Source organism: Sus scrofa, chromosome 1, assembly GCF_054392235.1.
Source record: "Sus scrofa isolate SSC_HxYL_T2T_F1_AM1 chromosome 1, Sscrofa_HxYL_maternal_Yorkshire_Landrace_v2.0, whole genome shotgun sequence".
Lineage (NCBI taxonomy): Eukaryota > Metazoa > Chordata > Mammalia > Artiodactyla > Suidae > Sus > Sus scrofa.
Window position 1 is genome coordinate 52,960,136 of NC_139383.1, and position 14,345 is coordinate 52,974,480.

At 44.2% G+C, this 14,345-nt stretch overlaps 1 protein-coding gene across 1 annotated transcript; it reads right to left on the minus strand.

Moving 5' to 3' along the window:
• Positions 1-496: 496 nt before the first annotated feature.
• Positions 497-1,528, minus strand: KHDC1L (KH domain containing 1 like). Its single transcript, XM_021084518.2, has 3 exons — positions 1,383-1,528; positions 990-1,169; positions 497-686 (listed from the first exon to the last, which is right to left on the minus strand). Exons 1-3 carry the CDS (start codon positions 1,468-1,470, stop codon positions 586-588), a joined length of 369 nt encoding a protein of 122 aa, XP_020940177.2. The 5' UTR covers positions 1,471-1,528; the 3' UTR covers positions 497-585.
• Positions 1,529-14,345: the final 12,817 nt, after the last annotated feature.

The following is a 14,345-nucleotide window of genomic DNA, read 5'->3' on the forward strand; positions in this document are numbered from 1 at the left end:
TCCACTTGGACTCCCATCTTTCTCCTCTCTTAATCTGTCTACCTGTTAAGGTCCAAGGGGACCGTGGGGCTTCTGGGAGGGTAAGCTCTATTTTCATTCAAGCCAGAGCAACCTTACCAGGCAGGCTCCAGGTCTAAGAAAAGCAGTTTGTGAAGTTTTCTGTTTCCTTCGCCTTTACTGGGCTGCATGTCCAGAGGGCAGTTTACCCGGTTCCCTGGATCTCTGGACTTGCCCAGAAGCCCCTCCTGGAACAGCACACCAAAGACTTAGTACATTGGGTCATTTTTATTGGGTCTTGCTGGTTAGACCACTATCTTATCCTAGAAGGCCTTTGAGGAACAAAGTCCATTTTGTGTCAAAACCCTTTCACTTCTCTCTCACTAGTGCCTAAGCCAAAACATCTGCTCACATCTCAATTGCCGCTCACATCTCAATTAACATCTCACATCTCAATTAACATCTCACATCTCAATTAACATCTCAATTGCCGCGGGGGTTGGGGGTGAAAGGAGCAAAGTCCTTTATTACCAAGAAGAGAAATCTAAAGGCATCTACAACCAAGCAGACACTCAGTAAGGGCCAAGTTTAAGAAGGCTCTGCCAGCAGGTCCAGTAACAGCAGGTAGGGGTCGGCCAGGTCGTCCGGGGTCAGGGGCCGGCTCTGGACCAACTGCAGCATCTCGAAGCCTGTAGAGAAAGTGTGGGGTGAGATGGGGTTCCCCACTGGGACCCGAGGGTAGGGCATGGCAGGCCCCCAAGGGGACACTGAGGGGTGAAACCCCAGCCCAGGCCTTCCCTGGCCCCATCCAGTCTCTCACTGCCTTCCGCTAACTCCCCGACTGCGCACCAATGAAAATGCTGGGGCTCTAGGGGCCCCCTTCCCCTTAGCTCGGGCGAGCGCCTGGATTCCCAGCCAAGCATGCGGTGCTTGAGGAACTCAGGAGATCACAACTCCTCCATGTCTTCACCCGCAACACAGCTGACACCCACCTCGGGCCTGAGTATGGGGGTCCTCGCTCGTGATGCTCAGGATCATGCACAACAGCCACAGCCACGACTTAAGCTGTCCAACGATGAGGACGCGCGTCTGGCCGGCGGGGAAGCCGCTCTCCAGCTGAATGAAGGTCTGGCTGTGCACCTCGATGCGGTGGAGGTCTTCGTCCTGGGTGCCTGCGAGGAGCGACGCATAAAAGGAGTGACGTAATAGGAGCGACGCGTAAGAGGAGCGACGCGTAAGCAAAGGACCAGCGCAAGAGGCGGCGGGAGTGGTAGGAGTGGTAGGGACGAGGGTAGGGACGAGGGTAGGGACTTGAGACCGATGGGGTGGAAATGGCGGACGGGGGACGAGAAGAAGGAGAGGGGGCCTGGGCAGGGACTACTCACCAAAGATGAGCTCCTCCTGGTCCTCTTCAATGTACACTTCAAAAGAACCGTGAACGTCGTCAGGTACGGCCCACGGCCTGAGCTCCATGTTGTCAAGATTGTGAAGCAAGTGCAAGCGACTTTTCCCAACAGGCCCCTCAGAATTCAGGAAGGGCCGTGGGTCGGAGCTAAATATGGTCTCCAAACCACCCCACCCTAGGGCGGGGTGACCTATCCTAGACCTTCACTCCAGAAAACCCAATCCCAGTAATTGTCTGCTAATCCCTTCACGCCAAATTGGATTATCTGATCCTGCTTGCCTCTGTCCAGAAATTCAAAATTATATTCCTTCTAGTTTGAAAAGATCTCCGAGCACATCTCTTGGGAGTGGGGCACGGCAGGCATCCAGGGATGGGAAGTCCTGGAGCAGAAGTTTCCAAAAGGGCCTCCCTGGATTTGGACAGGCACTGTTTTTAGTCTTTCACACCGCTGTGACAAAACACCATGGTGGCATATAAACAACAAGCTTTTCTTCTCACAGTTCTGGACGCTGGGAAGTCCAAGAAAGCATGTGTGTGTCCTAACGTGGCTGAAGCAGCAGGCAAGCTATCTTTATAAGGACACTCATCGATTTATGGGGAGGAGATCTCCCAAAGGCCTCACCTCTAACATCATCATTTTGGAGGCTGGAAATCAACGTATGGGTTTTGGAGAGAACACAAACCTTCAGACCTTGGCACTGCTGCCAGCCAACAGCAGTTACATATGTATGGTCAAAGTGGGCACATTTAGTACTCGGGAGGTCCGTGCCCACGTGGCCTCTTATGAAGGACACATGAAGGACCAGCCTGTGAGGTGGGGGGGGTGGCGGGACAGGATAGAGACCTGGGGCAGATGGGTGGGAGCAGAAGGGATCTTAAAATGGGGGAAGGAGAGAGAAACTGAAGACAACACACGAACACAGCCTCTTTATAGGATGGGATGAAGGGAGCCTATTAGAGGCTTTGGCTGAGGAGCATCTGGAGAAGCAGAGACATTTTGTAAAAATGGAGCAATGTGAGGTTATCTTGGCAGTTTTTGTCTAGGAGGCAAGGAGATTCATGTGTCTTTTTGTGTGGGTTTTTTGGGGGTTTTTTTTTGTTTTTTGTCTTTTTAGGGCTGTACTCGCACCTGCAGCATATGGAGGTTCCCAGGCTAGGGGTCGAATCAGAGCTGTAGCTGCTAGCCTACACCACAGCCACAGCAACACCCGATCTGAGCCATGTCTGCAACCTACACCACAGCTCACAGCAACGCCAGATCCTTAACCCACTAAGCAAGGCCAGGAATCAAATGCACGTCCTCATGGATACTAGTCAGATTTGTTTCCTCTGAGCCACAACAGGAACTCCAAGATGCATGTGGTCTTAATTGCAGAAGGTCATTGTCTCTGTCTGGTTTCAAACCTAGTTACAGAGTAAGTGGTCTTTCCACCACAGTAACTAAGTGGCCTCAACTGGTGAAAATATTCAGCCAGAGATGCTTTTTGGTTTATCTGCCAGCTTCCCGCTGCAAGCTCCAGGTTCTTTTTCACTTTTTGGTCTCCCTTTTTGGCCAAAGGCAAAAAGACAAAAAACAAAGGACATTGATTTGTAGGGTTCAGATCCACAGCATCCCCATTGTCAGAATCTATTGATCACCTGGTTATTTGGAGAACACGGTTATTTCGTCTGCATCTGCACTACAGTTAGTCTCGTGTGCCTTTGGTTGCAAGATGAGATGCTGAATCATTTAAAAATATTATGGTATATGTATAACTGAATCCCTTTGCTGTACACCTGAAACTAAAAGCAGCATTGTAAGTCGGCTATTCTCCCATATAAAATAAAAAAAAAATAAAAAGATTATGACCGCAGAGTAGCACTTAAGACTGGACAGGATACAAGGAGTTACAGAAACAAAGTGATTATTAATTCTGTTAATAGGCTGCAAAGGAAAGAGACTCACAGACATAGAAAACAACTTACAGTTACCAAATGGGAAGAGGGGAGGGGATAAATTAGGAGTGTAGGATTAACAGATACACATTACTATACATAAAATAGATAACCAACAAGAACCTACTGTATAGCATAAGGAAATCTACTCAATACCTTGTAATACCTGTAACAGAAAACAATCTGAAATATATATATGTATAACTGAATCTCTGCTGTACAGCTGAAACTAACAAAACAATGTAAAGCAAATAATACTTCAATTTAAAAAAAAAGTAGCACCATAGTGCTGCAGTCTCAATGGGGAATAGAAGTATCATTGATCACAATGAAAGAACAACAATTATTAGTCACTTAACATGTAAAGCTTCCTTGAGTGGAGGCTGGGGAGTCATTGGGGATATTTGTTTCTACTCACTTCATGAGTCAGCAGAAGTTATTTCATTATTTGGAGTCAATGTCCAGTTTTTTTGTTTGTTTGGTTGGTTTTTTTGTTGTTGTTCCTTTTTTTTTTTTTTTTTAGGGCCACACATGTGGCATGTGGGAGTTCCCAAGCTAGGGGTCCAATCAGAGCTGTAGCTGTCAGTCACAGCCACAAGCCATAACAACACAGGATCTGTGCCACGTCTGCAACCTACATCACAGCTCATGGCAACGCCAAGATCCTTAAACCACTGAGCAAGGGCAGGGATGGAACCCACATCATCATGGATACCAGTCAGATTTGTTTCCGTTGAGCCACAAGGGGAACTCCCAATGTCCAGTTTTGATAGGACAGAAAGGTAGGATTAATACTGTGAGGAAAATTCAAATTCCAAAAGTTCCCTGTGGAAGAAAATCGACATTTTGAGTGTTGAAAGGAGCACTTATTTTAAAAAAGAAAAGAAAATTTTTGTTAGTTGAATCAGGTGGAAGATGACAAATCCACTAATAAGCTGGATTTAGAACAATAGCTATAATCTGGGAAGAAAAAAAAAACGACACACATAATTTTACTTTTCCTCGGATGGCAGAGAAATCCTACAGAGGATTAAGTTTATTTTTTGTAAATAGATTGGCAAATAGAATCAGAAATGGAGCCTGGGAGTTCCTGTCATGGCTCAGCGGTAACGAACCCATCTAGCAACCATGAGGACGCAGGTTCGATCCCTGGCCTTGCTAAGTAAGTTAAAGATCTGGTGTCTCGCTGCCCTGAGCTGTGGTATAGGTTGAAATGGCTCAGATCCGGCATTGTTGTGGCCGTAGTGTAGGCTGGCAGTTGTAGCTCTGATTCGACCCCTAGCCTGGGAGCTTCCATATGCCACAGGTACAGCCCTAAAAAGCAGTTTCTTCTTATAGATGAACAGAGAAAATCATTTCTTGAGCTGGAATCTACTGCTGGTGAAGATGCTGTGAAGATTGCTGAAATGACAATGAAAGATTTTAAATGTTACATGAACTTGGTTGATAAAGCAGCACAAAGGTTTGAGAGCACTGACTCCAATTTTCTAAGTTCGGTGGGTAAGAAGTGATCAAATAGCATTGCATGCTACAGAGAAATTGTTCGTGAAAGGAAGAGTCAATTCGGCAAACGTCATTGTTGTCTTATTTCAAGAAATTTCCACAGCTACCCCAACCACTTCATCTTCAGCAACCACTGCCCAGATGAGTCAGCAGCCATCAACATGGAGGCAAGACCCTCTACTAGCAAAAAGACTACTGCTTCTTGAAGATTCAGATGATGAGTAGCATTTTTTTAGCAATAAAGTTTTGTTTTGTTTGTCTTTTTAGGACTGCACCTGTGGTATATGGAGGTTCCCAGGCTAGGGGTCTAATGGAGTTGATGCTGCCAGCCTACACCACAGTTACAGCAATGTGGAATCTGAGCCACGTCTTCAACCTACACCACAGCTCGCGGCAATGCCGGATCTTTAACCCACTGAGCAAGGCCAGGGATCGAACCCGAAACCTCACGGTTCCTAGTCGGATTTATTTCCACTGCACCACAACGGGAACTCCCAGCAATAAAGTGTTTTTAATTCAAGTACGAACTTTTTTTAGACATAATGCTATTGCATACTTAATAGACTACTTAAGGATGTAAACAACTGTTATATGCATTGAGAAACCCAAAAGTTCATGCAACTTGCTTTATTGCAATATTTGCTTTATTGCAGTAATCTGGAATGGAACCAAACCCACAGTATCTCAGAGGTGTGCCTGAAGGTAGTGAAAAAAAATCATGAAACCTTTTAGTTCACTTCTAGGGGGCACCAGAGCAAAACAAGAATAGAGCAAAGTGGAAAAAGGATGGCGTTGAGATACAGAAAATATTTTGTCTTGGGAGTTGACCTTATCTATTCATGTTTTTGTTAGGTTCAGGGTGGGCCAAAATATGCCATAATGGCACATTGATTATTTTGAATTAAAGTAACTTAAGAAGTGGCTGATGCAAGAGGGACTTTTTTTTTGTCTGTTTTGTTTTGTTTTGTCTTTTTCTGGGCCGCATCTGGGGCATATGGAGATTCCCAGGCTAGGGATCCGATCAGAGCTGTAGCCGATGGCCTACGCCAGAGCCACAGCAAAGCAGGATCCGAGCCGTGTCTTCGACCTACACCACAGCTCACAGCAATGCCAGATTCTTAACCCACTGAACAAGGCCAGGGATCAAACCCACAACCTGGTGGTTCCCAGCCGGATTCATTAACCACTGAAACATGATGGGAACTCCCAAGAGGGACATTTTGATCCTCCTCTCTGTCTCCCTGAAAGCAGGTAATAAATTTCCCATATGAAATCTTCATTCCCTGCACCTGGAGGAAGAAAGCCACCCTTATAGCCAGAGACAGAGAACTAGGGCCCAAGCAGCTATCTAAGCATATCTTGGTTAATTCTTTAATTTACTACCCTAAGCTCAAACTCTGTTTAGTTTCTTCATTACTTGAGCACCCAAAGCAAAGTTTCTTTGTGCTGTCAACTTCTCACACATTTATTGTTTGTCTAAAAATTATACAAGCTGCCTCTTTGGGCACGTCTTAAGTCTCATTTCTATGAGATCTCAGTGCACACAATTAAAATTTGTTTCTTTTTCATGTTAATATGTCCTGTGTGAGAGTTCCCACTGTGGTGCCATGGGATCTGTGGCATCTCTGTAGCCCTAGCAGGTTCCATTCCTGGCCTGGGACAGTGGGTTAAAGGATCTGGGTAGGTTGCAACTTCGGCTCAGATCTGATCTCTGGCTTGGGAACTCTATATGCCATGGAGTGGCCAAAAAAAGAAAAATAAAGAAATAAATGTCTTGTGTTGATGTTATTATTAGTGCAGACAAAAGAACTTAAGAGAGGTAGAAGGGGAAATTTCTCTCTCCCCAACATCAACATTGGCTTGATCTGAAGTTCCTAGTTTGGTAGTTCTCTTTCAAAGATCATTTACCTCTAAAGGTTACATAAGGATCCTTTAATGTTTTCCAGTGAAGCCCTTTCAATTCAGGCAAAGGTAGTTTTTCTTCTGATGTTTGAAAGTTTATTGTTTCTCAAAATACTCAGGAGTTTCCATCATGGCTCAGCAGTAACAAACAACACTAGGATCCATGAGGATGCAGGTTTGATCCCTGGCCTCACTTAGTGGGTTAAGGATCCAGCATTGCCATGAGCTGTGGTGTAGGTCCCAGAAAAGGCTCAGATTCCACATTGCTATGGCTCTGGCATAGGCCGGGAGCTGTAGCTCTGATTGGACCCCTAGCCTGGGAGATTTCACATGCCACACCTGCAGCCCTAAAAAGCAAAAAAAAACAAAAAACAAAAAAAACCAATCTCCAAGTTTCTAATCATGTGGAGGCTGATTAGGTAGATATTTGGAAAGATTGCTTATACCTATTAATGATAAAACTAGATGCATCCAATGAGCCCTTTGTAATACTTAGCTTGCAATACGCTTGCAATATGAGAGTTCAGATTTAGAAGCGAATTCCTAAATGCATGGATTACTCTATGGATCCAGGAGGAGTTGATCTCATTGTTACCAACGCTAATCACAATTTCTGGGCCACAGATGTACAAGAGTCTTAGGAAATATACCCAAATTTAGTTTCAGAATTGTTTCTTTCTAGTTTTTCTTAATTTGGGGCAGTGACTTTTTTTAACAAAGGATATCTTGGAGCTGTGTTTTAGTAACAACCACAATGAAATGTGTGCCCCACATAACCAAAGAAATCAGGTGGAATTCCTTGGGTCCAGAAAATCAACCAAGATTTACCATCAGAACCTTGGCTATCCATCAGAACTACCCTCCATGTTTGCTGAAAATAAGCCAACAATAGCCAGCATACCTTTATCAACCATCACTGGGATCATTGCTTTGGTCAGTGCTACAGGTACTTCCTCAGGATTCTGGGTCACTATACTTTGAATAAGCCCCCATTTTTGTTAAATTACGGCTACCTCCTTTGTAATAGCAAAGCTTCTAAATTCTTTAATTTCTTGCCAGTTTTTAATGAGATTCCCAAAAGAGGTAAAAGCAAAAACAAAACCAGAAAACTTCACAGGCGCTCTCTGGTGGCTCAGCAGGTTAAGGATCCAGCATTGTCACTGACGTGGTGAGAGTTTGATCCCTGGCCCAGGCACTCCTGCATGCTATGGGTGTGGCCAAAAAAATCCCCAAACAAACCAAACCAAAAAAAAAAAAAAATCCTCACCATTTCCATTTCAATTGCATACCTACTGCCTATATAAATATTTGGTTTTCTTAATCTCTTGTTAGTTCACAAGCTCGAGTTAAGAGGAACAAGCATTCTGTCATTTGAGCTGATTTAACTTCTGGGAGGTGACATTCTAGTGGCAAGTTTAGGTCTGTGATAGCACAGAATACTTGAAAAGTTTGGGCCATTAACATGCAACATTAAGTGATGTTAAGCAAAGGAGCTTCAGTGGGGAAAACTGTACCCCAGCATTGGTCAAATAATCATGAACTCTCCTTCCTCAAGTAAGGGAAGGAGAGTTGCCATGAGAGTTATTAACAAGAGCATAAATAAGGACTTTATAAAGTGTATAATGAATGTCATCAATTGACAAAGAATTTTTTTTTTCTTTTTTCTTTTTTTTTTTTGGCCAGGCCTGTGGCATGTGAAAGTTCCTGGGCCAGGGATTGAACCTGAGACATGGCAGTAACAATGCTGAATCCTTTACCACTAGACCAAGAGGGAACTCCTAGAATATTTGTTAAAATCACAGTTAAATATTTGGAAACGATGCAACCAACAAGGGATTAATCTCCAAAATACAAACAGCTGATGCAGCTTATTATCAAAAAAACAAACAATCCGAAGTTCCATTGTAGCTCATCAGGTTAGGAAACTGACAAGTACCCACGAGGATGTAGGTTCAATCCCTGGCCTCACTCAGTGGATTAAGCATCTGGCATTGCTGCAAGCTGCGGCTTAGGTTCTAGATGCGGCTTGGATCTGGTGTGACTGTGGTGTAGGCCTACAGCTGCAGCTCCGATTCCACCCCTAAGCTGGGAATTTCCCTATGCCTTGGGTGTCACCCTAAAAACAAACAAAAAACAACCCAATCAAAAAATGATCAGAACATCTAAACAGACATTTCCCTAAAGAAGACATACAGATGGCAAAAAAAGTACATGAAAAAATGCTCAATTTTTCTAAGTATTAGAAAAATTAAAATCAAAACTACGGTGAGGTAGTACCTCTCACCAGTCAGAATAGCCATCTCTCAAAAAGTCTATAAATAATATGTAGCTGGTAAGGATATAGAGAAAAGGGGACCCTCCTACACTGTTGGTGGGAATATAAACTGGTGTAGCCACAATGGAGAACAGTATGGAGGTTCCTCAGAAAACTAAGGATAGAACTACCATAAATGATCCAGCAATCCCACTCCTGGGCATATATCTGGAGAAAACCATAATTTGAAAAGATATATGCACCCAAATGTTCATAGTATCACTTTTATTAATAGCCAAGACATGGAAGCAACCTAAATGTCCATTGACAGAAGAATGGATAAAGAAGATATATAATATATGTAGGATGGAATATTAGCCATAAAAAAGAATGAAATAATGCCATTTGCAGAAACATGGATGGACCCAAACATTATCACATTATGTGAAATAAGTTAAACAGGGAAAGACAAATAGCATATGATATCACATATATGTGGAATCTAATTCAAAATCTCAGCTAAGAGGAGGGCTTGGAGTTCCTGTTGTGGCTCAGCGGTAACAAACCCAACTAGTATCCATGAGGATGTGGGTTCAATCCCTGGCCTTGCTCAGTGGGTTGGGGAATCCAGCGTTGCCATGAGCTGAGGTGTATGTTGCAGATTCGACTTGGATCCTGAGTTGCTGCGGCATAGGCCAGCAGCTGTAGCTTCCATTGGACCCCTAGCCTGGGTACCTCTACATGCCACAGGTGTGGACCTAAAAAAAAAAGAGAGGAGGGCTTGACACCCAGAAGGGAGCATGTAGGATGGGGTTTTCCAGGGGGCCCAGTAGGTGGCCCTGGAATAGCTCCCGCCCCACACACATCCAGACACACCCCATACCTCCCTCCATGTTGCAGGCTGCACATCTGAAGGTGGAGGCAGCAAGGCCTGGGACCGACCACACGGGGGAGCAGTGGGGACCGATGCCACCGCAGATCCTCCCTCCATCAGAAGTGGCTGGACTGGTGGCCGGTACCTCGGTTGCAGTACTCCAGTCCTCCCAATATTCTCTTCTTGGTTATGCTTGTGCTTTGGTGGCAGGTCTTGGCAGCAGGAGATGGAAATTCAGCAAGAGAGCCTCAGGGGCCCATTGTGAGTGCCACTGAAAAAATGGCAGTTAACAAATGGTGCACCTTTCAGACACAGCACAAACAAGACCCAAACATCAAATGCTCAAACAAATAGCCAATCCAAACACAATCCTAAGTGGAACCTCCAATTCCTCCGATGTCCAGAGGCACCTGTGGAGAGTACATATTTACAAAGGTAAAAGATTTCTCACCGGCATCATCAAGCAAAAGCTGCTTACCATCTTCCAATCCAAAATCCGTTCCTTTACCACTGGCAGAAGATATTGAGAAGGGTTGCTGGCGCTCCAAGAAGGGAACTCCCTCCCAGGCTGGATCCCCAGGTCAAAGAAAAACGGGCAGCTTCTGGTTTCCGCCAAGGGAAAGCCCCACTGGAGCCAAAGGCCAGCAAACCACCGGCACTAGTCTCAGGGGAGGCTGAGAGGGCCAATCCTGTGGCCAAAATTGAAAGGGAGTATGACTGCTGCAAGGAAAGCTAAACCAACAGCGGGTGTTTGCAGCCAAGTCGGGGTTTATTGCAGAGCACCCAGCAAGGGAGTAGGAGACCAGCCTCCACTTGGGTGTCAGGTTCAGAGTTTATAAAGGGGAAGAACAAAGAAGCTTGGTGGTTGCTTTGGTGTGGTTGGTGTAGGCTGACTTGACTTGATCTTCATAATCCTATAAATCCTATGAAAACAGATGTGATTGTGCCCATTTTACAGATGAGGTAAGGGCAATGTGGGAACATCAAACACTGTGTGTCCTGCCTGTCACTTTTCATGGTACTGTGTCTCACACTCAACTATAAGCTCTTTATGGCATTAGGAACAATGTTTCAATGTTCTTTTACCCCCAAGGCCCAAAGCACAGTTAAACACTGGATCACCGATTAATACAGGGATTGGTTGGCCTTAGTTAGTGCAAACAATGGTATGAATAAATAAAAACCAGATCCACCTCATGGCCATTTGACCACATATGAGTCCCTGTACAGCTCAGAAAAAAATCTGCTTAAGTTTCATATCAATGATCAGGAAAACTTACTGAAATATTTTTTCTCTATTTCCATTACTGATGACCTGGGACCCCAGATTCTTTTCAGCCTAAAGAATTTAAACAATGAAAACTGCCTCTGGCTGAGGGTTCCCTGTGGCACAGTGGGTTAAAGATCCAGTGCTGTCACTGTAGCATCTCAGGTCTCAGGTCGATGCCATGGTAAAGGGTTGGTTTGATCACTCACCTGGGAACTCCTGGCCCCGAGGCCAAAAGAAAAAAAAAAGCCTCTGGTATTAGGTGCAAGGGGCCCTTGTCTAGGCAGCCCTCAGGGAGTGGGTGGTGTTGATCATTAGCCCAGAAGCACAGGGAGGGGTTAAGGAGGCTTCTCTGGACCTAGGTAGGGTGCCTTGGAGGATTCTAGGGAAGAAAGGCCAGGCTTCACCTCGAGCCTCAGCAAAGGGCTGCCACCTACCTTCTGACCCAAGCAGACACATGGGGAGAGCTTCGTTATAACCTTCCGCATCTTAGGCTGGCTGATCAGATAGACCCTTAGGAATTCTGATTGAAGGTTCTCTCCTTCTAGGGCAGCTCCTATAGGCTGGCCCAAGCACAAGGGGTGTTCTTTCCACTGAGCCATGTTCTCTTCCTCCATGACCTCAGGGTTCTGCCACCACCAGCATTAGGTGTGGCCGTGTCCCCCTACAGCTGCTGGCCCATCTTCTCTAGATGTGCCTCTCCCCATCCCTCCCCTCCCTCCTCCTGGGAGTACCTGGGGGTTGGGAGGGTCGGGGGAGATGCTTGGCTGCCCAGACTTTTACAGCAATGTTCACTTTCTACCTTCTTGGTACCTCAGGTTTCTTGTTTTCTCTTCTTAATGACACAAGGTTTATTTTTGTCCTTATATTGTCGTTATCATTCTGGGTATTCACCTGGTCTATTAACGTAATAGAAAACTTCTCTTGTTTGCATTTTATTTAAATCAGAATGGTCAACTAAATATTCATCTCCTAGAAAATGAGGGACCAAAGTTGCAGGACAGCTGTTTTCTCAGAACATTTGACTAATATATTCTTAGCCTGAAGGAGTCGCTATTGGGCCATCTTTCTTTTCGTTTTTCATCAAAATATATTGATTTATTTATTTACTTATTTTTTATTTGTTTTTGAGCCACACCTGCGGCATATGGAAGTTCCCAGGCCAGGGGCCAAATCAGAGCTGAAGCTGCCAGCTTACACCACAGCCACAGCAATGCGGCATTCAAGCCGCATCTGCAACCTACACCACAGCTCATGGCAATGCCAGATTTAACCCACTGAGTGAGGCCAGAGATCAAACCCACATCTTCACAGATGTTAGTCCAGTTCTTAACCCACTGAGCCACAACGGGAACCCCAAAGTATAGCTGATTTATAACACTGTGTTAGTTTCAGGTACACATCATAGTGATTCAGTATTTTTCCAGATTCTTTTCCATTATAGGTAATTATTCTTCGTTTTACAGCTGTACGTGCAGCACATGGAAGTTCCTGGGCCAGGGGCTGAATCAGAGCTGCAGATGCAGCCTACGTCACAGCTTGCAGCAACGCCAGATCCTTAACCCACTAAGCAAGGACAGGGATTGAACCTGCATCCTCATGGATACTAGTCAGGTTCTTTACTGCTGAGCCACAAAAGGAACTCCAAAAGGTTTTAAGTTTAATTAGGTCCCATTTGTTTATTTTTGCTTTTATTTCTCTTGCCTTGGGAAACTGATCCAAGAAAACATTGCTGTGATTTACATCAATACTGTTTGCTTATGTTCTCTTCTAGGAGTTTTTGGTTTCATGTCTTTAGGTGTTTAAACAATTTTGAGTTTATTTTTTGTATGTGGTATAAGAGAATGTTCTAATTTCACTGGTTTAGATGTAGCTGTCCAGCTTTCCTAGTACCCCCTGTTGAAGAGACTGTCTTTTCTCCATTGTATATTCTTGCCTCCTTTTATAGAGTACTTGGCCAGAGGTGCATGGGTTTTTGTGTTTGTTTGTTTTTTTCTGGGCTCTCTATTCTGTTCCATTGATCCATGTGTCTGATTACTATAGCTTTGCAGTATAGTCTGAAGTCTGGAAGAGCTATAACTCCAGCTTTGTTTTCCTAAGGATTGCTTTGGCAATTTGGGGTCTTTTGCAGTTCCATATCAATTTTAGGATTATTTGTGCTAGTTGTGTGAAAAAATGTCTTGAGTATTTTGGTAGGGATTGTATTAAATCTGTAGATTTTCTTGGGTAGTATGGCCATTTTAACAATATTAATCTTTTCACACTCTGAACTCGGTATATCTTTGCATTTATTTGTATCATCTTCCCTTTCATCAGTGTCTTATAGTTTTCAGAGTCCAGGTGTTTTGCCTCCTCAGGTAGGGTTATGCCTAGGTGTTTTATTCTTTTTGATTGTATGTTAGATTATTTCTTTAATTTCTGATAGTTTGTTGTTAATGTCATTTTATCTTCTAACACACTGATGAACCAATATCTATAATTACTAGGAACTGAAGTCCACACTTATTCTGATTTCCTTAGTTTCTACCTAACATCCTTTTCGTGGGTGTTGTACTGGAAATGTCTACTTAGTTTCCTTCCTTCCTTCCTTTATTTATTTATTTATTTATTGTCTTTCTAGGGCTGTACCTGCAGCATATGGGAGTTCCCAGGCTACAGGTCAAATCAGGGCTATAGCTGCCAGCCTTTACCACAGCCACAACAATGCAGGATCCAAGCCACATATGCCACCTATACCATAGCTCATAGCAACACCTGATCTTCAACCCCCTGACCAAATCCTTAATCCACTAAGCGAGGCCAAGGATTGAACCCATGTCCTCATGGATGCTAGTTGGGTTCATTACAACTGAGCCACAATGGTACCCCCTGAGTTTATTTTTATTACCTTGCCAATTTTTAAGGAGTACTGTTCAGGTATGTTATAAGATAACCCTCTGTTGACATGTCACTGATGTTTTTCTCATGATTAGACTGGTGTTATGGGTTTAGGGGAATAAGCCAAAGAGGTCACATGCCATTTCATCACATCACATCAACATTATATACAATCAACATTTCATCACATCACATCAACGTTACATACAATCAACATAACTTCACACTCAAGGTTGACCTTGACCACGTAGCCAAGATAGTATATCAGATTTCTCCACTGCAGAGTAACACACACACATGCCCTTTTCCAGACTACAGTCCTGGAAGTCAG